This window comes from Felis catus, chromosome C1, assembly GCF_018350175.1.
Source record: "Felis catus isolate Fca126 chromosome C1, F.catus_Fca126_mat1.0, whole genome shotgun sequence".
Taxonomy (NCBI): domain Eukaryota; kingdom Metazoa; phylum Chordata; class Mammalia; order Carnivora; family Felidae; genus Felis; species Felis catus.
Genome location: NC_058375.1, coordinates 183,728,946 through 183,753,556, shown reverse-complemented (window position 1 = coordinate 183,753,556; position 24,611 = coordinate 183,728,946). Strand labels below are relative to the sequence as shown.

The 24,611-nt window shown below is 38.4% G+C and overlaps 1 protein-coding gene and 1 long non-coding RNA gene across 7 annotated transcripts in view; one reads left to right on the top strand and one right to left on the bottom strand.

Moving 5' to 3' along the window:
- Positions 1–24,611, top strand: part of RFTN2 (raftlin family member 2) — a 76,863-nt gene that overhangs the window by 29,588 nt on the left and 22,664 nt on the right. For all 6 annotated transcript variants that reach the window (XM_019838417.3, XM_045034231.1, XM_045034232.1 and 3 more), the window contains 6 exons: positions 2,561–2,744; positions 4,222–4,336; positions 8,189–8,468; positions 11,340–11,543; positions 19,454–19,575; positions 20,835–20,938. In XM_019838417.3, the coding sequence (XP_019693976.1) occupies positions 2,561–2,744; positions 4,222–4,336; positions 8,189–8,468; positions 11,340–11,543; positions 19,454–19,575; positions 20,835–20,938 (1,009 nt within the window). The remainder of the gene's footprint in view (positions 1–2,560; positions 2,745–4,221; positions 4,337–8,188; positions 8,469–11,339; positions 11,544–19,453; positions 19,576–20,834; positions 20,939–24,611) is intronic.
- Positions 1–24,611, bottom strand: part of LOC123379231 — a 113,373-nt gene that overhangs the window by 66,181 nt on the left and 22,581 nt on the right. The window lies entirely within an intron of this gene.

Here is a 24,611-nt window from a genome sequence, read left to right as displayed (position 1 = left end):
TATGATTTTACTTGTATGAAGCATCTAAAGTAGTCAACCTCTTCCCAATCCTCAGTTCTTGATTTCTGGGGTTTCCTTCCAAGCAATGGTATGAGAGTAGACTTAGGTAAGACAACGTTGGACCAAACAGTGACTCCAACCAAGTCAGCAAGGGAAGCAAGCCCAGCGGGATCCTGAAGCTCTCCAAGCCTACAATCTCATTCTTTGTATGTGATAAGGTCTCCCAAATTTCTCTCCAGATTTCACCCCAAGGTGGAGCTAATTACATCCAGTGTAGTTCCACTTCTCATTACTTTTTACCTCATTTTCTTTGTCATTTTCTCATTGCACTATGATTAATTTAAGGAACCTAAAATGGGGCCCGAAGCTAGAACATTCAGAAGTGAATATGACATTTAACTCTACCTGGTTGGATTCTCACTAGGTTCTTGACCACCTTCACTTTTATAATCAAAAGAGTAACAGTTTTGCAACACTTTTTGTGTGTTCTTTCCCTGTTGTGTCTCTCTCCAACAAGTCCTAGATAATGTGTACATTTGTTCCTGAATTTACCAGCTAACCTTGATGGCTTTCCCTCCTTTATGCAATAATTTTACTTCATAGTTCCCCTAATGAACAGTATTTCCAACTTAACATAATAATAACCTAAGGAAAATGCTAGGCATAGAAAGAAAAATAAGGTAGGTTCTTTGCCATTAAGGAATTCTTAGTCTAACAGCAGAGACAAACATATAAACAAGCAACTATAATAAAGTCTGAAAAGGAACTAGTAGAATGCACACACAGAGGAAGAAATGATTAACCAGCCTCAGGGAGCAGGAAAGGAAGTGAAGGCCTGGTGGCATGAAATAGCATGTGAGGTTCAGGAACTGCAGTAGTACAGGCCTAGCCAAAGCAAGACCTACAAGAAAACAGATGACAACAGTGAAGGCTGAATAAGTAGAAAGAGGCCAGACTATGAAGATTCTTCAGTATCATGCTAAGTAAGGCATTTCCACTTCCTATAATAAACAACAAGATCCATTAAAAAGGCCTCATTTTGAAAAAATGTTGTGGAATTAGTATATAATCCTAAAAATAGGTTTGGGTTATGTATGTATCATTCCTTAGTCTTAACAGTTTATTGTGTTTTATAGTTTTTCAGTTTCTTTGTTTGGGAATAGGATTGGTAGTTAAAATACTGAAAAAGTAAAACCAAATGAAAAATGGAGTGATTGCCACACAACCATGCAGCACAGGGCCATTGGACGATGAAACCCAGCTGTTTCCTTCCAAGCCCAGGATCATTCTCTTTGGTATTTCTCCCTATACATAATGATGAAGAAAATACATTGTAAATAAATTAGTGTAAATCCAAAAGAGAAAGAGACTTTGAGGAAATGGATTTGTCTTAATTTATATAACTTTTCTATTGAGGGTTTTGTTTTCTTTTGAGACATTGGCATGAATACCCAGTGTTGGTGGATTTTTGTTCCATCATGTGGATACTAATGTAAGAGGAGGCGGGGATTTCCTCTGACCCTTCTTCCTTGTCTGCTTCTTAACCTCCTTCCTGTGTTCAGGCAATTAGCCACAGTTCTTTGCTGGACACCACGGACCAGACTGACAGATGGCCAACAGCCAGCACTGCTCACGCCTGGAATTAAGTTCATATGTTTTGTTACTCAAGAGATAATCAAATTGCAGGTCTATTTCTAGATATTAATTCTTGACTGCTCTCCAGAAAATGAGAAATATTGTTACAGAAAATAAAGTTGTTTTTTAAATTAACTCTGCTTGAACATTAAGAACATTTTCCCAAATAACACACCCTTTTCCTTTTACTAAAAACTGTACACATTGTGCTACTCTATAGTTTTTACAGATTTGCCCTGCTTCAAAGGGCTAGTTCAATTACATATCACTATTGCATTTAAAATTCCTCTACATTTAGAAATTTTACTTATTAAAAAGAACTTCTGGATACCTTTCCTTTTTCAATTCCTCCACTCAAGCATTTATATAAGTGCTGTAAGAAATCATGTTTAGTTTCCCAAAGAAACTTAAAACATGATGCTTTTGAAGTGTAATTGGAAATAAGAAAGCACTTGACAATTTTTGCTTAACAAATATCATTACACCCACTTTTAATTTTTAGATTTGTATGAATTTTATTTTTAACAAAGGATGCATCTCAGCTTGTTCAGAATTATAAAAACAATTGGCTCTCCAACTTAATATTGTTTCTCATATGTATGTCTTCCATATCTATTAATGGAATACCGCCACTCAAAATGAAATTCTAAAAAATAAAGCTGCCTTAATTGAAAAAGTAAATATAAGGCATTTCTTACCTTATCAATAAGACATATTGGTACTATTACATATTTACTAGCTTATAAGGTTACTTTTGCTTTTTTCTGAAATTAATTTAGAAAACATATAATACATGTTAGTGTAACTTTGAGATTAAGTCACATGGATATGCTTTCCATTCATTAATTATTGCCATACATAAATAGAAGTAACATATAATTCAATTTTATAAATGTGCGATTTCTCATTGCATTTGGTATTTCAGCCTCGCCAAACCCAGAAGTCATCAAGATAAATTCAATTCCGGATATAGTAACAAAAGTTGAAGACTACTATCTTAAAGGATATATTGTTGGGGCTATTCATCCTGTTATACAACCTGTGGGGCAGCGAAAACACCTACCTGCAAGTTACCTGTACAGGGTAGTGCTATTGCGCTTGAAGTTAAGGTAAGCCTAGTGTTCAAGGAAACAGACTAAGAAGCTGTCGACACAGTTTTCTTTGGTTAAAAGAAAAGAAAGTTTGAACGTAATGATGGGGAATAAAGGATATTTAGGGGGGTTGGTTGAGAGTACATTTTCTAGTGGTTAAACCTGGAATGAAAGAAGGAAACTTATACTCCCTCCTTTTTAAAACTCTTCCTTGATTTTAGCCCCTTGCAGACAAATGGGTCCTAGATGAGGATGTCGGTGAACAAAGGAAAAGGAAGATAGACTCAAGAAGCACCTAGAAGCTTCAGCAGATGAGGGAGTAGTTGTCAGCTACAGGTCCAGTCACTGGGCTAAAAGAGATGACTGGACCAATGAAGTCCACTTTCACTGAGTTTTTTTTTAACTGTCCTATACTATTTTAATAATAGTGGCAACAGAAACTAGCTCTACCTTCTAAGCAGTTTACAGCAGAAAGGCCTACATGCCGAGTTCTCACAAACTGATAGACTTCAGCCTTTTCAAAAAAAAAAAAGGGGGGGGGTGTAAAGACCATCCATTTTATTTCATTTTTTTTCACTTTTTTTGGTAGCTGCTTTCCCAAATAATACTGCAACCATTTTTGCCAGCCTAGCTTGTAAGTCTGATAGTTTTCAAAATACAGTTGCCCTTTCCAGTGAGGAGTGAAAATAACCAAATCAATGTCTTTGATTAACACATTAAATTTTTTCACCCAACTCTTTAACTATATCAATCCATCCCAAATACCAGGGTAAAAACTGTTTTCTCTTTTTAGTGATGGCCTAACAATTTATTGCTTTAACTAAGAAAGGGCTAAGCAAAGAAAGGTGCTTTTAAGGGACACTGCCTGCTACTTATCAGTATAAGCCTATTTATACATGTCTGAGAGGGTTTGTACAGGCGTCAGCTTTCACCATTAGATCGAATTTGATCAGATACTCCAAGCATTATTAAATAAACATGTCATTTTATCACACAGTAGCAACACTTCTAATTGTAAATCTTATAAACCATGTATAAATTATTTTGTCTTTTTTAACATTATTTCAAATGGACTTAGTAGTGCTCTGACAAGGCTAAGAATAAGCAAGGGGTAATGATCAGAAAAGAAAAAAAAGGAAGAAGACAGGACAATATTTATTTGCATTTAAAGAGGACCTTGACTAATGTTTTTGTACAATAATCAAGTGTAACAGTGATCTAAAATCATTTCTTACAATTTTTATTAAAACCGCTGATGAATTTTTTCTTCCATATCAAATCAGAAATTATATTAATAGAGGTTTATATTAAGAAAATTCAACCTGTTTTTCTGGTATTTTTCCCTAAGAAGACCACCATTATTAAGTTTGAAATAACAACAACAACAAAAAGATTGCCTTGACCTTATTTGTGAGTTGCTCTCTCAATTTTACATGAGCATATTAGCTGAAAATGATCAATTGACTTCCAACCATGGGTATATTCTCTGTTACAGCCTGAAGCATTCGGCAGCATCCAGTGGACAAAGACGCCCAAGGCTCGTGATCGAGGAATGTCCTCTAACTTATGAGACACAAACAAATGACATAGCAAAAGAACTGATAGAAAAGGTACTAAATGTATACATTTTTTCATGTGATATTGAGAAATATTTGGTATTTCTTCTTCATCAATCTCCTTTCTTACCTTAAAAAGAACAGGGAAATGGTAAGTGACTTATTCTTCCAGAAGTTAAAACATATTGAAGCACACGTACTAAATTATGCAGAGTTAGAAACAGAAATACAGGTCAATAGAAATGCCAGCAATAAATTTACACACCTATAAGAAGTTTGGAAATAAACCCAATAAAATAAAGTGGGAAAACAACCATCCCAGAAAACAACTGCTGGGAAAATGGACAATTTGCTCTGTGTAAAATAGACTCCACACATTTCAAATGAGATAAAGAGGTAAATTTTTTTACCTATAAAAAATACAGAAGAAAACAAAAGAATAGACATACTGAATTATGAATAAGTTGAGGAGTTTGAGAATATAAATATAATATATTAGGAAAATTAAGCTTAAAAAAAGAATCAGTGTCGGGGGGATCTCCAATAAATGTGTCTTAGGGGGTTTATTTAAAAAATATATAAAATGGGGGCGCCTGGGTGGCTCAGTCGGTTAAGCGTCCGACTTCGGCTCAGGTCACGATCTCGCGGTCCGTGAGTTCAAGCCCCGCGTCGGGCTCTGGGCTGATGATGGCTCAGAGCCTGGAGCCTGCTTCTGATTCTGTGTCTCCCTCTCTCTCTGACCTTCCCCCATTCATGCTCTGTCTCTCTCTGTCTCAAAAATAAATAAATAAACGTTAAAAAAAATTAAAAAAAATATATATATAAAATGAATACAAATGCATGAAAGTAATGTCCAGTCTTGAATGGACAGACAGAATCCACAGACAGCAAAATACAAAAAGAAACATAAACTACAGACCTATGGAAAAAGGTTCAACCTAACTAATAATTTTTAAAATAAAGCTGAGATTTAATACCTCACCAATATTAACTGAGAAATTAAATTGAAGGTATTAAATCCAGTGTTGGAAGAGCCTTAAGAAAACATTCATATATCGCAACTGGCATCGTAATAAATTAGCACATTGTAGTAAATTAGGTGTTTCTGGATATCAATCTGGTCAAAAAAATCATAAATACCATTTTATTCTTTAAAATCTATTCCAAGAAATTAATTGAAAAGGGGAAAAGTCATTTTTATACAAAGTAGTTTAATCAACAGTGAATAAAGGGGCCAGATTCTCAATAATTGGAAAATTGAGGAGATAGCAATGGTACATCCATACAATGCAATATTTTATGGGGACTAAACGTAACAACTATATTGACTGTTGAGATAGAAAAGTCTATACAAAATAACTTAATTGAAACTTAAACAAAAAATTGAACACTATATGCATATTGATTAAGACCAAGAAAAATTGTACATTTATAAGTGTTCTAAATTGATGGGATTTTAAGTGAAGGTTTTTCTTAGTTGCATTGATACATTTGTAGGGTTTAGGTTTTATTTAAATGAATATAGCCAAAAACCTAAGGAACTTCCTTTCAAGTAAGAAACTGAGGTTTGCTCACTGTTTCTAATATTGTTCCCAAGGTTTAAGTGGTCTTGTGTGTCAGAGTGTCTATAATTTGTATATAGCCAGTTAGAGCTGCTAATGATATTTCCTTTTAGGTATAAAGTCACCATTCAATAAGGTTTTCAGGAACAGTCTTTGAGACTAGATTTTTATGAACAAGCCACGCATACTGTTTACTACTACTAATCTGGGAGATTTCAACTTGTTTTTCTGGGAATAAATCCCCTCCAGAAAATTTCTTTTGAAACAAAAATGTAACTACTAATTTAGTCTTAATAGATCACCATCAGAGCCCTTGTTTTGCATTTGACTTCCTGGACACAGTTAAAGATCTATTTAAACAGGAAAGTACTGTTATTTCAGCAATCAGAGTAATGGATTTATTTCATGAAGAGAAAAGCTTCAGGAAACATAGCACATGAACTATTTGAACATTGCCCCATGTATGAACAAGAGCAGTAGATGAATGCCAAATGTTATTTTGGAACAATTGTCTTACATAAAGAGTTTATTGTTGAATAGCTAGATTTTAAGTCATTTTAACTTTAGATCAATATTTGTTTTATGTTTAAAATTAGATTTATAAGTGTTTTTCTCAGGATTTTAAAGTAAAAATAACATTTAAAAATATCAATCTTCCGATTTAAAAACTGGAAAAAAAACATTAACACTATATTTGTTACTAAATGTTTCCAGCTAAAACTTTCTAGTAAAAGAAAAAGCCTTCTGTACTTTTTCACCCAAATCAACTAATAAGACCTAGAGAAAGAACTGACAATAAATTTACCCATTTCCACCTGCAAAAACGTCATGCCCCCTTACCACTCCCTCTTCTCTCCCAGGACACCTGATATAAAGGACAATTTGTGGTTATTTTTAAGGCTTCACGCATTGTTACAATCTCAACATGTCCATGTATAGGAGTAAATGATACTGCATCAGCACTATCCTCTGTCTTAGCTCCGCATACCTGTCACCTCTGTCCTGCCCAGAATTTTCCTCGCTGACTAGAGCTGAGTGACCATTGTCCCCTTTGAGTGGGTATTGCTCTCTGGTTTTGCCCCAGTTCTTCCCGGCCCTTTTCATTGCAACCTCCATCATAACTCTTTCTTCCCCTCCCAGGGTAGCATTTAAAACATGTAGTTTAAATGTTTAAAACAGTGGCCAAATTAAAGATGTTGCTATTTCTTCATTTTTACTTATTTAACCAATACTTATAGAGCACCTGTAGGTACAAAACGGCACAATACAAAAATGATTAAGACACAGTCCTTGCCCTCAAAAGAATTGCCAGCTTAACAGAGGAGAAAGACGTGGACACAAAAAGAACAAAGAAATGTAGAAAAAGCAGAGAAAGGGGAAAGTGCTGGGCATGAAAATAACCACTCTTAACGTCTCAAATTATTTCACTGGCATTATGTAATGTCCTTCTGCATCCTATTCTTTAACTTACACGATTGAATCTGATCATGTGCATTTGGCCTGATAGGAGACAATAGCATCAAGATATAAATAGATGGGAAAGCTTCCTAAGAGTGAATTGGGCCTATGCATTACATGCACACATTTGTCAAGAATTAGACTTCTAACATTTTTCTTTACCCACATCAAGCAAGCAATTCTGTGTGTTTTTGCTTTTAATGTTTTTGCTTTGTTAATTAAGATGTATTTGGTCATGTTATTTTTGAGGATTTCTTGGAATAGCTTTTAATTTTGCCTCAGTGGGAGAAACCATTGTTAACAGGCCTGCAAAAATCATGTTATAGAATTATTCGTTCTTCTCAAATAGTAACCTTTTGAAGAAAAATGATTCCTGTTTTCATAATTTCTTTTATTTTTATTTTTTAATTTTATTTGAGAGAGAAAAAGAGTACGTGAGAGCAGGGAAAGGGGCAGAGGGAGAGAGAGAAACAGAGAGAGAAAGAGAGGGAGAGAGAGAGAGAGAGAGAGAGAGAGAGAGAGAGAGAGAGAATCTCGAGCAGGCTCCATGCTCAGTGCAGAGCCAACACAGGGCTCAATCTCACGACCCTAGGCTCATGACCTGAGCTGAAATCAAGAGTTAACGCTCAACAGACTGAGCTCCCCAGCATCTGCTTCTTTTCATAATTTCTAAAGTGTGTCAGTTCTGTTTGAAGAAGTCACAATAATACTGTGACATAGACTTAGGGATAGTGCTTTGTTACAGGTTATTAATTTGTTTATGAATGGGTCTTTAGTTAGTAGTCAATTTACTTCATCTTATGAATTTCCTTAATAAACCTACAGGTTAACTGATAAAGTGATCAATGTAAATGAATTTTACATCTTGCTCTACAATCTCTTTTAGATTAATATAGCTGCTAAGAGAGGAATGAAATTTGTTGGATTCATATCACAGCCTTATTCACCACTTAAATTCTGCAACGGAACCAACCATGATGAAGACATAGAGTCAGCGCTGCCTCTGAGACACACTTCAGATGAAAACTGTAAAAGTTGGAATGAAGGAACATTAAGTGGGCAATCATCTGAGAGTGGAATTGAGGAAGAACTTCATCATGAAAGTGAACAGTGTCAGATGGACCGAGATGGCAGCCCCAGTTATTCTAAATCAAGAAAGGGAGAAGGTAATAGACAAGATGAGTAGAAATAGTATATTAGTTTCAATTTAGTAACAATAAGTTTTTGAGGGGTTTTTTGGAAATACGAGACAAAGTAAATTTCTAAAACTACAAAAACCGAATAAACTAATATATTACACTCATCTTGATTTTGTTTTTAATTATTACAGCCAGAAATAAGGTAAGGCAGTTTTTCAAACAGTTGTCCCGGGCATGGTCATACAATACCATCCATATAATGAAACTTGGTTTGAAACTTGGTTTCATTTAGTCATTCACCAACTCCCCTATAAAATGGAGGCTATGCATGTATACAGAAAGTGATTCTATAAATATAGAAAGCTGTTCTGATTTATGTTTGCTTTTTGCAAACAGAGTGTGAGAATTTTAGTTTTGGCCTTTCCCATTTCATGGATGGTTTTTGCCCTTGAAGTTAATTGACTTTCTTTGATGATCAATTAGAATATGAAAATGCACGCCATGATGAAGCAATTAATATAACAATAGTGCCTGCATCCGAAAATAACTTTAACCATTAGTTTTAGTCTACTTTGCCAACTAGCAACTCTTCCCAAGCAATTGAGACCACTTCCTCATGCATCTTGGCCAGATCAGAGTTTTCTGATATCTTTGCAGGCATGCTTTTAAAAAGCACTGTTAGAGAAAGTCAAAGACTATGCACACCTTACAGTTAAGAGCTCTGGAGTCAGGCTGCCTCAATTTCTTTATAGAAAGGGAGTTGTTGTGAGAAGTAGCTAAAAGATAAGGCACTGTGCCTGACACAGAATAAATTCTGGATTAAGTTAACTGCTATTGGCTGACCTTTTGATCTAAGTTAGTGCTGAAGCTGTACCCGCTCGTGTAACACACTGCACACATGCACATTGGCTTTCTGGTTGTAATGAGATGTGCTCAATCTCGTGAGCCTAGCAGAGACCCATCAACCATGGTCAGCATAGTCTTTTTATGAACAAGCCAGGAGCACTTCCTAATTCATCGTCTCATCCTTCTCACTGCCACCGCCACCCTCCCATTTGCTCACCAGCTCCTTAACTAACAATCACCCTGATTTTCTTGCAGTGTAAAAATTTTAAGAAAAAGAGTTGTTGAAGATATGATCAGAGACCTATTTGCTATCTGCTAACCAATGCTACCTTTAAACTCCAGCTGGTTCCCATCCCGACCTGATTAGATCAAGTGTCTATTTCTAGCCTTTTTAAATTCTAAATCCAATATGCTACCTACTTAATTTAATTAACAATCTTTATTTTTTTAATTTTATTTTTATATATTTTTAAATTTGCATCAAATTAGTTAGCGTATAGTGCAACAGTGATTTCAGGAGTAGATTCCTTAATGCCCCTTACCCATTTAGCCCACTTCCCCTCCTACAACCCCTCCAGTAACCCTCTGTTTGTTCTTCATATTTATGAGTCTCTTCTGTTTTGTCCCCCTCCCTGTTTTTATGTTATTTTTGTTTCCCTTCCCTTATGTTCATCTGTTTTGTCTCTTAAAGTTCTCATATGAGTGAAGTCATATGATTTTTGTCTTTCTTTGACTGACTAATTTCACTTAGCATAATACCCTCCAATTCCAACCACATAGTTGCAAATGGCAAGATTTCATTCTTTTAGATTGCCGAGTAATACTCCATTGTATATATATAACACATCTTCTTTATCCATTCATCCGTCGATGGACATTTGGGCTCTTTCCATACTTTGGCTATTGTTGATAGTGCTGCTAGAAACATGGGGGTGCTTGTGTCCCTTCAAAACAACACACCTGTATCCCATGGATAAATGCCTAGTAGTGCAATTGCTAGGTCGTAGGCTAGTTCTATTTTTAGTTTTTTGAGGAACCTCCATACTGTTTTCCAGAATGGCTGCACCAGCTTGCATTCCCATAATTAACAATCTTTAGATTCCACTTTCTAAATAGTTTAAATCCTATACTTCTTAATAATTTGTCTATGGCAAAATTTCTTAATTTGGGCTGTCAGGGTGGGGTAGTTGCAGCATGAGGTTGGGGGAGATACACACAAAAGATCTCTTGGAGAATCTGGTGAAATCCACAGAGACTCAATCCAGAAAAATGCACATGTACATACATACCCCCAAATACTTTTGCAATGCAAGTGGGTTTAGACTTCCTAAACACAACCATAGAGGTGGGTCCATACACCACTCCCCAAGTTAAGAATTTGCCAACTTATGGAAAACTAGAAGAAATGACCTAGCAGTTCCATGTCTACATATGTATGCTAGAAGCTACTCCCACATGTGTGTCTAAGGAGACATGAACAATGTTTATAATGACAAAAATTTGGAAGCAATGTATATGTCCATCAACAGGAGAATAATAAACTAGAATATTATGTAGCAGTTTAACTAAATGAATAAGGTCTACATGTATTAATTCCACTCCAAGCAAAAGAAAATCAATTTATAGATGCGTATATACAACACCACTTTTTAAAAGTTTTTTAAACTTCAGAATATGATATATATATATATATATATATATACACATATATATATATTAATGGGTATATAAAAGTATATTAAAAGAATAAAAGCTTGCATGAGAATAATAAACACCAAATTATTATAGTACCTATTTCGGGAGAACTGGATTAGGGAAGACTACATAGTAAGCTTCAACTACATCCATTTCTCATTTTCTGGAAAAATAAATCTGAAGGAAACATGGCAAAAGGTCAACATTTAATAAAGCTGAGTGGTGGGTAATTTTATTATTCTCCATGTTTGTCTGTATGCCTGAAATACATGAGTAATAAAAAAATGTTTAGGAATCTTTTCAATAAGTAAATTAATAAATAAATAATCTTTCTTCTTTCTGAATGCTTATCCCCAGAAAACAAGTTGTATACAATATTCAATGTTTTCGATGATGAATCAACCTGCTGGACCTATCAGGAAGGCATCCTGTCAATGAAAGTAACAAGAAAAGGATCTGTCATTAGTACACTTGATGCCGATTGGCTGGAGTTAACTACATTTTATTATAAACAAGGCTTGTCTTTAATTGATTCTTTTGTATGCTGGGAAACATCTAAAGGTATGTTTTATATTATAATATATTGATACCTAAAAAATTTGACCTGTATCAGAGTTGGTGGAAATGTTTTTGCCTCTCAAGATCTATGGCTAAAAGGACAGGAATTATTCATTATTATTCATTATAAAATTCATTAGGAATTAGATTCCAATTATTACACAGCTATGCAGCTTTAATTTAAAAGCTTAGGGGCTCCTGGGTGGCTCAGTCGGTTAAGCATCAGACTTCAGCTCAAGTCATGACCTCACGGTTTGTGAATTCGAGCCCTGTGTTGGGCTCTGTGCTGACAGCCTGAAGCCTGCTTCTGATTCTGTGTCTCCCTCTCTCTGCCCCTCCCTTACTCATGCTCGCTCTCTCGCTCTCTCTCTCTCTCTCAAAAATAAATAAACATTAAAAATTTTTTAAGAAATAAATAAAAGCGGGGCGCCTGGGTGGCGCAGTCGGTTAAGCGTCCGACTTCAGCAAGGTCACGATCTCGCGGTCCGTGAGTTCAGGCCCCGCGTCGGGCTCTGGGCTGATGGCTCGGAGCCTGGAGCCTGTTTCCGATTCTGTGTCTCCCTCTCTCTCTGCCCCTCCCCCATTCATGCTCTGTCTCTCTCTGTCCCAAAAATAAATAAATGTTGAAATAAATAAATAAATAAATAAAAGCTTAATCATAGTGTGTGGTAGAATTATAATGTAATGTTTGCTGTCGGGTTGTAACTATCAGGTATAGACAAACCACTGTGTGATTGACTAGTAGGATTTTCCAAATAAGATGTATTATAACAGTCCAGTTAAAAGGATTATAGTGGCATTTGATAGTTACTATCCAAACTTATTACACTATCCCAGATTTGGACACTATCTAACCATGTACTCCAATCTATATCTGACTCTAAAATTTGTATAGAAAAATAATCTTTGGTTTAGAAAATGATATTTACTCTATTTTTTCTGCCTTCCCTTTATCTTTCAACTTCCCCTAGTCTTCCTCTTTTAGTTATGATGGGATATGTAATCACTCATGTCTATCATAAAAACAAACAAAACTTTCCAAAAGTTACTTTCTAGGGAAAGTGTTTTAAAAAAGAAATTGGTGCTGGGGCACCTGGGTAGCTCAGTTGGTCAAGCCTCCAACTCTTGATTTCATCTCAGGTAATGATCTCACAGTTGTGAGATTGAGCTCTGCATCAGGCTCTGCCCTGGGCATGGAGATGGCTTAAGATTCTTTCTCTCTCTCCCTCAGTCCTTTCCCCACCCACGTGCACATGCACATACACATGCTGTCCCTCTCTCTCTCTCTCAAAAAAATAAAAATAAAAAAGAGACTAGTGCTAAAAGAAAAGAAAAACTCATAGTTAGGAGACTTGAAAATTGCATTAGGAAGGATGAAGGCTATGAAAACCAAGATTAACTAACTTAATGAGGCTAGAGGAAAGAACAAAAAAAGCAAATGAGATATCAGTATTCTTTACTATCATTAAGTCAGCCTATTACATCAGGTATACCTTAACTAATAGAACTAAAGACTTTGGATGATTATTTAAAATTATCAAGAGTCATGGTCCAATAAGTTCTTTTAACTAGCAACCAAGAGTAAGGATCTAGCCTATTGAAGTACCCACAAATATGGCCCATAGCACACAGCCCATAGCAGGTGCTCAATAGATAGTTCTTAGTATTTTGGTTATTGGAAACTTCCTCCAAGGTGGTCTTTTATGGAAACAGCAAAATCTTTTTTCTTTAAGTTTATTTTCAGTATATGTGCTGCCAAAGCAAGCACAAGTTTATTTATTTTCAGAAAGAGACAGAGAGAGTGCATGCATATGCACAAACAGGGGAGGGGAAGAGAGGGGAAGAGAGGGGGAGAGAGAGAGAGAGAGAGAGAGAGAGAGAGAGAGAGAGAATCCCAAGCAGGCTCCATGTTCAGCATAGAGCTCAACTCCAGGCTTGATGCCACGAACTGTGAGATCATGACATGAGTGAAACCGAGAGGCAGACGCTCAACCAACTGAGCCACCCAGGCACCCATAAGATTTTTAGTTTTAAGTAATCTCTACACCCAACATGGTGCTCAAACTTACACCCTAAGATCAAGAGTCTCATGCCCTTACTGACTGAGCCATCCATCCAGGTGCCCCAGAAACAGCAAAATCTAAGAAGAGCATGGACTTTAGGATGAGATAGACCAGGGTTTGAATCCTATGTTCTCTACTTATTAGCTGGGTGATCTGGGAAAGTTAGGTGAGCTCACTGAGCCACAGTTTCCTATAAGGGGAGTAAAAATACTCCCTACTTTGCTGCTGTAAAAATTTGATAAGATGCAGTATGTACAAAATGACTCCCACAGTGCCTTACCCACTGTCAGAGCTTATTTTCTGAGTTAGTTTTCTTTCCTGCAGCTTGTGTACAGCTACAATACTTTTAGTATGGGTCAGCTACTTGGAGGTCAGTTTATGCTTCATATATTTCTTTCTCTCTTCTCTTCCTTCCAAAAAGTCTAGTTGGAGACATTTCAAAATTTGGTTTGTTACTAACTGCTGAAGGAAAAATGAGAAATACTCCTTTCAGAATCTCTTTCAGGCATCCCCGCCTTGGGCCTTGCCTGATGAAAATAAAATTAGCCACAGCAGTTGCCAGCCAGAGACTCTGTAGAGCTTTTGTTCATAAAGCCTCAGAAGCTATTTAGAGAGCTCAGAGGAGAATCTCTCCCTCTCAGCAGCTCTGGAATGTCTCATTAGACATTTTACATTGCAGGCCATGCCAAGCCCCTAATGAGCCACCACGGTCTGTGGGGCCTGGCAATTGGGTGTGTCTCTTGGGACTTCCCTAGGAGTACACAGGGAAGCTGCAGAGGGGAAATTGTGACCCATGCCTGTGTCACTGTGAGAAGCAAGTCGGAGGAAGCAGGGCTGAATTGGTTGCTTTGTTCTGGGACATTTGATGCCTGACAGCTAAAGCACATAGGGGACAATGCGTATTTTGTTTTGTCTTGCTTCCATCCTCTTCCAAAATATTGTCAGAAGTCAGCTCACCATGAGAAATAAAAGCACAAAACCAGACATTGCACAGACATTTAAATACCTTACTCCACAAATCTCATAAAATATCTTCCTCTAGAAAGAGGGAGAGGGGGAACAAAACTTTTAACAAGTTTTCTCCTTTGGTGGGGTCACGGTGGAGAGGTTATAAGGACTGTGAAATTCCTCTTCAGTGCCCTTTCCCACGCACTCTCAAAGCCTTCTGCTTCGAAAAGCCCCACAGGAAAGGTACCCAGCGGCTGTCTTGCTGTTCTTGCAGCCTGAGGGTTCCCACTGCAATGGTTTCCTGTATCTGACATTCTCCAGCATTGTTGGGTCCTCACCAAACCGGTCCTCTGCTGGAATCACTGCACACACACACGGGCTTGCACTATAGGGCAAAGAACTCCAACTGGTCCCAATTGAGCCAACAAAGATAAAACACTTTATTTTACCAGAATGTGTGGAATCCAGTGGGCAGTTGGCATGGGTTGAGATGAGCAGCTTTGCCAGCTGATATAAAACACACACACAGACACAGACACATATACACCCATGAGTCCCCATACTCTACTAGCCTACAAATGCCCCCATTATCCTCAGAGAATAGTCTCTTCCCACCTTTAGTTCACCCACATCTTAAGGCTACATTTTGATTTTTTATGAATTTTTAGACTTAAGTTCATTTCGAACTCTTCACCCCTATAAAAATGCTTATGTGGAGCTGACAGGTAAGGTGTATCAGAATGAGGAGTGAGGTAGAGTACTGACAAAGAAAATGTATTTATTCACCACAAATATGTGTATGCCAGGCCCTATGCCAGGCACTGGATTTACGATGATGAGCAAAATGGACATCTTCCCTACTCTCAAAAAGCTGGCCCTGTGGCATCAGGCAGTCAGGTGGTAACGGGTACAGAAACATATGTATCTAATTTCAAACTGGAGAAAAGTGTTGTGACATTACCTAACACCATATTGTAAGGAGGGATCAGGAGGTCCCGCCTGTCAAGGCACCAATCACACTGAGACTGGAAAGCCAGCATTCCAGAGCCACAGGCAGACCGTTCTAGGCAGAGGAAACACCCCCAGATGTACAAAAACCCCAGGGCAGGAAAGAGGAACAGGGAAAAGGTCTGTGTGCTGGAGCAGGGTATGAAGAGAGAATGGCTCCATACAAGGTAGAAGTGGTAGGCAGCAGCCAATCTTATAAATAATGCAACAAGAGCTAACATGTATTTGTACTTACTATACACCAGCATTGTTCTAAGCACTTTAAATTTATTAACTCACTTAATCCCACAGCAACCCTGTGGGGTTGGTATGATTATTCCCCTTTTGTAGATAAGGAAGCTGAGGCACAGAAATATTTTAAAATGTGCCCATTTTCATGCAATTAGAAAGTGGGGCAGGGGGCACCTAGGTGGAGTGTGTGCTCCGAAGCAAAAACTTTAAACATCCTGCCAGGATTTTTATTCCAAGTCATTCACTGAAGATTTAAAAAGGGAGTTATGGAGGTGCCTGGGTGGCTCAGTCAGTTAAGCGTCTGACTTGGGCTCAGGTTATGATCTCACGTTTCATGAGTTTGAGCCCTGTGTCAGGCTCTGGGCTAACAGCTCAGAGCCTGGAGCCTGCTTCAGATTCTGTGTCTCCCTCTCTCTCTGCCCCTCCCCCACTTAGGCTCACTTTCTCGCTCTCTCTTTCAAAAAGAAACATTTTTTAAAATTAAATAAATAAATAAATAAATAAATAAATAAATAAATAAAAGAGGGAGTTATGACCTGATATGCATTCTTAAAATAACTTCTTCGGCCTCATTTTGGGAAGTGGATTAGAGAGGGCAAGAGTGGAAGGGGGGGGGGGGAGGTGCCGTCAAGAGACTGAGACTTGTTTTGGAGACAGAATGTTCATGAATGAGATACAAAATGGGAGTCTCCATATGTGCCCTCCAGGCCTACCTCTAGGCAGTTTGATGCCAAAAATGACACATGGACCAAAAATACTAAAATGGAATGTTACCTTTCCTCACATTTACATAAATGCCACTGTCATATGTAGCTGAAATGAATGTGTCAGAGCACATGGCCAGACAAGTAAGCCACTCCCTGAGAATTTGTTAAGCTTGTGCTTCTTAAACCTGGGCCCAAGTACCCTGAGGGTATGCAGCCTTGTGCTAGGGAGTACACAGTTTCAAAGGATAGAATGTCAATATTACTTAATATGGGGAGTTGGAGAACTTTACTTTTTTACATAATATATTTGAAAGGAATGCAAATATTGCATGGATTTTAAGATATAAACATTAGGACGTTAAAGAAACCTTATTCTTGCCACAAATCAATTCAAACTGTACTTGGAGACCATCCTTCAAGGGTACAGGTATACTTTCCTTTGCTACTGATGGTATTTGGCTAAAAAAAATTAAGAAGCAGTGGGTCAGGTCAATGCTTTGTAACATTTTCATATTATGCACACATAGAAAATGATAAGATAATAAGGCACATGGGTACAAGAAGATAAAGCTTCTCTGAGCAGGAGGGGGCATCCCATATCTTGGCACTTCTGGAAGGGGTTCTCAGAACACCAATGGGCCAAGACATACTGGGTGGGAAGCTCTGGAATATGTACTGTTAAGAAGTGACTCAGTTCTATAGGTGCCTGGGTGGCTCAGTAGGTTAAGTGTCAGACTTTGGCTCAGGTCATGATCTCATGGTTCATGGGTTTGAGCCCTGTTTTAGGCTCTGCTGACAGCTTAGCTTTGGATTCTGTGTCTTCCTCTCTCTGTGTCCCTCTTCTGTTCACACTCTTTCTCTGTCTCAAAAATAAACAAAAATGTTTAATAATTTAAAAAAAAAAAAAGTGACTCAGTTCGGGAACAGTTATTAAGTAACCGTTTACAATTATCAACTCATCCATTACCTGGAAGATTTAACACACCAAGCACCCAAACAGCCACTCCCCATGGGACCTTCCCTGACACCCTGCCTCACCTCCACTTCTGTTAGGGAGAAATTTTTCAGGAGATATTAAATACTTTCTCCTGTGTAAGCTTCATTCATCTGTGGCTCTGGGGACTGGCATGGGAGCTAAGAAGGTCAGCCAGGACCTTGGGAGCTCTAAAGTGAGAAGGGAGGGACATAAGTATAATACACGTAGAGAAAAGTGCATTAATCTTATGCGTATAGCTGAATAAAAACAAACATTCAAGATATAGAGCATCTCTTTATATATCAGTTATATCTCAATAAAGCTGGGGAGGAAAGAATTCAGAGGGGGGAAAAAAGGTACAGAACATTTCCAACATCCCAGAAGCCACCTCATGACCCTCCCCAGTCAACATCCTCCCACCCAGAGAAAGAATTATTCTAACGTCCATCCCCATAGATTAATTTTGCCTGTTTTTGAACTTCACATAGGTTGAAGTATACAGTATTTACTGTTTTGTGTCTGGCTTCTTTTCTCAACATAGTTTCTGAAATTCATCCATGTTGCTACATAGCAGTGAGTCTTACTTTTTTATTCTTGTGTGGAATTTTTTGAGTGTACCATGGTTTCATTCTTTTAAACCAAAAGAAATTTAGAAGTACTAGGGTACCCCAATATTGAGAATAAGAAAACAGACACAGAGCCACAAAACCACATTGTAATCCCAAAGTAAATAAGAAGCAGATTATAATTAACTACATAATTATCACAGTATATAATTATTTCTAAACTTCATACCCCCTTTCTAAAAAAGGACTTGGGACATACATAGTTTTAAAGACGGTCTTGTGAAGCTCTAAACTTACGATAAAAAGATTTACTTCCACTGGTCACTTTGGTATGACAGTGGACAAGTACATTTAAAGGAAGTGGAACATACACTGTAATTAGAAAACTAACTCTAACTAGTAAATTAAACTTTACTGGGTTTGAGGGAACCAATCTGAACAAGGTAAATTCTTCATGGTATTCTGCCCTAATTGTAAATGATGTAAATAATAATGATGATGATTTTCTTCTAAAGCTTATAGCCTGTTAATAAAAATAAAAACCAAAAATTACATTGAAATTATGTTTGGCTTCTTTATCTTTAAGCTTAATAGATCACTTGAAAATGTCGTAGGCTATAATTTAGATAAATGTCCAGCAGAGAGACTTTGATGCGACATTGTACTGTATAAAAACCAAACTGTTTAGCCAGCACGTGACCATGGGAAAATTGTCTCCTATTGCAAAATAGGAGACAAAAGAACGTCCATAAAATCAGTTTAGTTTTCGCCAGCTGGTTATTGTCAACTATTCAAGAAAATGTCAGAGAGGCCCTCCCTTAAAACTTCCTTCCCAGCAGGAATTCTTTTGACAATGACTTCTGTTTAGGATTTTCCTGTTACCATTCTTTCATTATTTTTTAAAAGCATCATTGAGGTAAAGAATTGTTTCGTGTTTATATTTTTTTGAAGTAATCTTACCTCACATTAGTTTGAATATCACACCTATAGTTTCAAGAATATACATTTTTATGTTTTCTCTCCTAATGGTGTAATTAATGTGCATAAACACATAGGTCAGAAACCAAAATTTGATTTCAGGGTGAAGGTCAGTTCCCAGTGCTTTTTAGACTTAGGAAATCCACTTGTTTCTCACTGTATGATATTATTTTATCTTGTTTTTGTGTTTGTAGTTTTCATATTTACAGTTTTATTTTAATTCAGTGAAGTACAAAATTGTCTTGACCTTCCCCAAAAAACCCTACAACAATAACAGCTCTCAAAGAGGAGGATGTTATTGATTCAGCCAAAACAAGTGCTGATTAATTTATATGCTTTTCTTTCAGCTTCCTAAAAGGGTTATCTAAGGATTTAGATGATCTTAGGAGACACTCAGTATTTGCCACTCTTCTTAATTGCATCCTTTTCCTCACAGGGGACCATTTGCCTAAATCTTTGGAAGGATTCTTTATCTATGAAGAAGAAGGTTCTGGAGTTCCAGGTTCCAGTAGGAAAGGAAATGATGCCATCGTAGTAGAACAATGGACTGTTATTGAGGTAAACTGCAGTTTTCTGACAGTTTAGCTTTACTTTTCTATTTAGTTTTACATGTTAAAGATCTTCATTGCCTAATACCTGCAGTATCCTTCAAACACATGTTTGTGCAGAGTTCAGAATTTTATCACAAATGCATAAACAAACTGTATAGATTTGTGAAAAGGTGATTTCCTTTACTCCATGTTCAACTCCGTGATAAGATAGTAAAATAATTACCTGTACCTAAATAGCAGTAGATTCCCAAGGATTTGGCATTATAATCCTGAATAAAGTTCCCAGGCACTGAGACTCTCTTTACACATGCCATGACAACTGGTTGAAACTGAAAAAAAACTCAGTCAATAACTACTATTTTATCTCCAAGAAACCAATGTGACTGACTTTTATTTATTTATTTATTTATTTTACCTTGTGAATTGACTTTCAAAGGCAAAAATATCCAAAAGGTGTTCTCTCTCTCACCAGGCCAAATATGTACACACAGCATTGTCCTTCCTAATCAGAGATGACATTGCTGCTGATGTTGTGCACTCTGAATTCAGATGTCACCGAATGGACTGCCCTTGAGGTGTACAGACTGAATTCAGGTATATTGTGTTGTGTGTATGAGGCCCTCACTGACAGGCTGTTTCATAGACACATGTGCCTTTCTGGCCTTATAAAGGCATACAGAGAGGCATAGCTCATTTTCAAATAAACTAGAAATCCCAATGAGGGGGGAGAAAAGGATTTGGGGGGAGAGGTAAAGCTCCTAGTAAAAATCAATATTTATCAATGAATAAAATGCAGGGAAACAACTCAGCATCTAAGCCCCACTTGCCTTTTACTTCCTGATCTTCACTTCCTACTCTTATCCTCATTTCCCAACCCCTGGCCCAGTGTTTCTAACCAGTATGGTCTGTAAACTACTTGGATCCACATCACTAGGGAGCTTTTCTAAATGCAGATCCCCTAGCCCCATACCTTAAAGTCTGATGCCTGAACAAGACTGAGGGAACACAAAGGAAGGCAGGCCCAAACTCTGGAGAACCAGATGGAAACCTCTCTCCACTCTGATCCCCAGTGTCTCTACTTTGGTTCAATGGTTAGAACGCAGCAAGTAGCAGAAAATGAAGCCCAGGAAGACTGCAGCTGATGAAACTGTACTTAATGGAGCATGAACTCCCTTTATTGTAACACCCATCACCCTTTATTGTAATCACTTGTGTTGCTGGTCATCTTGCCATTAAGGCTATGAGCTCTTATGCTTATTCATGCAGGGCTGTGAAATCAAAACGGATTATGGCCCTCTGCTGCACACTCTGGCTGAGTTTGGATGGCTCCTGACAAGCGTGTTGCCTACACCTATACTGCGACATGACAGGTAATGCCAGAGTAGCCTTACAAACTCTCATTTAATTCAAAATATAGTTCATTTGTTAGATAACTCAATTCAGCAAATGCTTATTTAATGCCTACAAAAAGCATTTCACTGAACTTCTAATCTGATTTCATGGACCTTGGAGATCAGCTAATCTAATCCCCTCAAGTTATAGATGTACAAACTATAACATCTCCTCCCCAAGGGCATGCAAGCAGAGCCAGGCAGGGGCGCAAGACCCACTCCCAGCTCAGGGCAGCTCAAAATGCCTGGAGTCAAGGGGCGCCTGGGTGGTTCAGTCGGTTGAGCATCCAACTCTGGATTTCGGCTCAGGTCATGATCTCACAGTCCATGAATTTGAGCCCCACATCAGGCTCTCTGCTGAGTGTGGAGCCTTCTTGGAGTTCTGTCTCTCCCTCCCTCTGCCCCTCCCCAGCTCGTGCTGTCTTTCTCTGAAAGTAAATAAATAAGCTTAAAAAAAAAATGTCTAGAGTGAAGACTGAGTTGATGTAACTCTGCAAACAGAACAACTCAGGCCCCTCTGTAGACCTCTTGTCCTCCCCCTCTGCACTGTGCACGCAAACCAAGGGAGGCAGGAGCCCAGGCACTGCTGCCTTCACCTCTCCCCTCTGGTAAGGTGGCTGAGCTCTCCCCTGGAGCACGAACTCATTAGCTGTTTCCACTAAAATAAACTGCCTACATTAGAACCAAAGTGCCATCACTTCACAAATACCAACCTTTCCTTTTCCCCTTTAGTCAATCGTACATTTTTTTTTAGAGACAGAACGAGAGAAACCAATTAAGTCTTCTGTATAAAGAGCTTTGCTGTCCCCTGGACACAGAGATGTTCCCTCTACCTTCTTTGGCTTCCAGAAAATGATCGAGTGCCAACGTGGTCCTGCCTGGGCCAGTGACTACCTGCCAAGGACAGCACAGTACCACGTGGCCTTACCCTTTAGCAGCGTCAACTGCGGTTCAACACTCTTGAGTAATTGTCAGGTGTAGCTGAAGGAGGCAGCTCCTCCTTTCTCAGTCTCACCCACCCTCCTGCCTCCTCTGGTTTTCCCAGTTTTGCAACCTACCCCTGTCCAGTATCCCAACTTCCCCCCACACTGTAAAAACATTTGATTGGCATGGCTTTATATTAAAGCTGCATCTTCTTCAGGTGGGAAGAGAGACAAAGACTGATACAGAGTAAAGATACTCAAGCTTTAAAAGGAGGGGTTAGAAATAAGCAATTAATCTGCTTTTCTTCTCCGGGATCTATTGGTAACTGTACTCAAGTTGTGAATGACAACATCCTGAAGCATTAGTTCCCAACTGTTTAAATCTGTGACATAGCTGTCAGGTCACAATACAGTGGTAATTCGCAAGATTTGGTCTTTAAACGAAGCAATATGAAACACCTGGGGAGCCTATGCACCTACAAATGCTGGAGGGCCACCCCAGTGGAACAGTCAGAAGCTCTGAGGGTGAAACCATGAATCTGCACTTTCACAAGCCTCTGAAACTCGTTAACATTAGAAGAATTGTGCAGGAGGTAGTGAGAAAGGAACTCCTCTTCCCTGCCTTTCTACCCCTCATAGCCATGCCCAAGCATTGGCCTATCCCACTGCCCACTCTCCCTCAGAATAACTTGTGTATTTGGCCTTCTCATCTCTTTTTGATGGTTATCATTGGTGTGTAATTTAGAATATCATCTGGCCCATTACAGTTAGCTCTTCCTAAGAGTACTCTTGAGTTCTGAACCTTTCGTGTTCCTTTTTCCCCAGTGAAAAATATATTCATCATTCCTCCCTCCCATTCACTCAGGGATTCTACTCTCGTGAGTCTAAATTTTTCTTGGGATGCCTGACTGGCTCCATTGGTAGAGTATGTGACTCTTAATCTCAGGGCTGCAAGTTCAAACCCCACACTGGGCATGGAGCTTATGTAAAATTAAAATGCAAAAAAAAAAATAGTTTTGTCTTGAAGTATGAGTGACTGCTTGGGCACTGATTAAATAGCAAACCTGCTGGGCTGGGTGCTGAGCCAGAAAACACAAGCTCAAGTTCCTTCAGCATCTCCTGCTTCTAGTTGGTTTAGGATTGAGGACAGGATTGAGACCGAGTATAATGTGAAGGGGGAGGGTTGTGGAAACCGGAGGCACACTTGACTGGACCACCTTGTCCTGCATGTCAGACTGTATGAAGTCACAGGCTTCCCTCATGAGGAGAGGGCTCACTGGAACAAGGAGTAGCTGTACATTGTCTTTGAAGCAGAGATAACACCATTGCCTCTCCACTGTTCTAGATTCTGCTGTACCCCTGTTCCCCTTGAGGTGCTGTGGGATCACAGTAGGCCTTTCACACCCTCCTTGTGAAGGCTTATCTTCATGTGTAATTAAAATAGCAAAAGGGCTAGTTGCTGGACTGCTCATAAAGCGACTGTTTCGAACAGCAAAAAAAATGGACACAGTATAGATGTCTGTCACTAGGAATGGTGTGTGTTAAGGCTAAAAAGCTATATAGCAAATTCTAGTGAATGATTAGCTCTGGGACTATGGGTAGGGGACAGGGAAAGTGGGCGTTTCTGCTTTGTCTTTATACATTTTCTGCTATTTGACTTTCTACAAGGAATACATATTCTGTGATTTAAAAAAAAAACTAATTTTAAAGAGTAAAAAAATCAATCAATTACTAAAAAGATGTGACAGCTGTATCTGCCGTGAAGGAGCCTGTGTCTGGTTAAGCTTAAATTTAGTATATAACCAGGCTTGCACTTGGGTTATGGCAGGTCAAACTTACATACCAGGGCAAGTATAAGTTCTACAGCAGCGTTAAAAAGAGGAGTAAAGACTGTCAAAGTTAGACGGAATCTTCACCTGAGTGAAGTTTAAAATGAGTTTAAAAAGCAGCATCACCATTTAGCAGGTCTCCATTTAGAATCTGCTGTTTACCCTGGATGGGAGATAGTACAGGGGCACCTGGGTGGCTCTGTCAGTTAAGTGTCTGACTCTTGATTTCAGCTCAGGTCATGATCTTAGGATTCATGGGGTCAAGCCCCATGTCCAGCTCTGTGCTGCCCATGTCTGACTCTGTGCTGCCCATGTCCGGCTCTGTGCTGGCAGTATGGAGCCTGCCTGGGATTTGCTCTCTCCCTCTGTCTCTGCCCCACCTGGTTGATTTGGGACTGAAGGCAGGATTGAGACCAAAGGTGGTAAAGAAGAGGTCTCAAGTATGTGTACGCACATGCACACTCCCTCTCTAAAAATAAATAAATAGATAAATAAACGAAAATAGTAGAAAAATACTTTTTAGCAGTAATCACCCATTTGCAACAAAGCACACTAGAACAGTGTCTACTGTTCTTTTGTACTCAGGAATATTGTGCAATATTGATGTTTATTTTAATCCTTTACGTCTTGTAACTTGTGTTCTTCCAAGTGCCTGCAAGGTAGATGCTATAGGCTGAAAGTCAAGGTTCATTGTTACTATCCGGTAACAAAGATTGTTGATAAAACCGGTTTATCCTCTGCCTTCTTATTCTTGTCCAAATGTGCTATCTCTGTCAGTCACATGCTTGTCTTAGCTGCTGTAGTACACACAAAGATAGTACTCACTGTCAGTCATGTCATCTTTAAATATAAAGAAAAATACCATTTAAATACAAAAAAAAAAAAAAAAGAAGATACCAC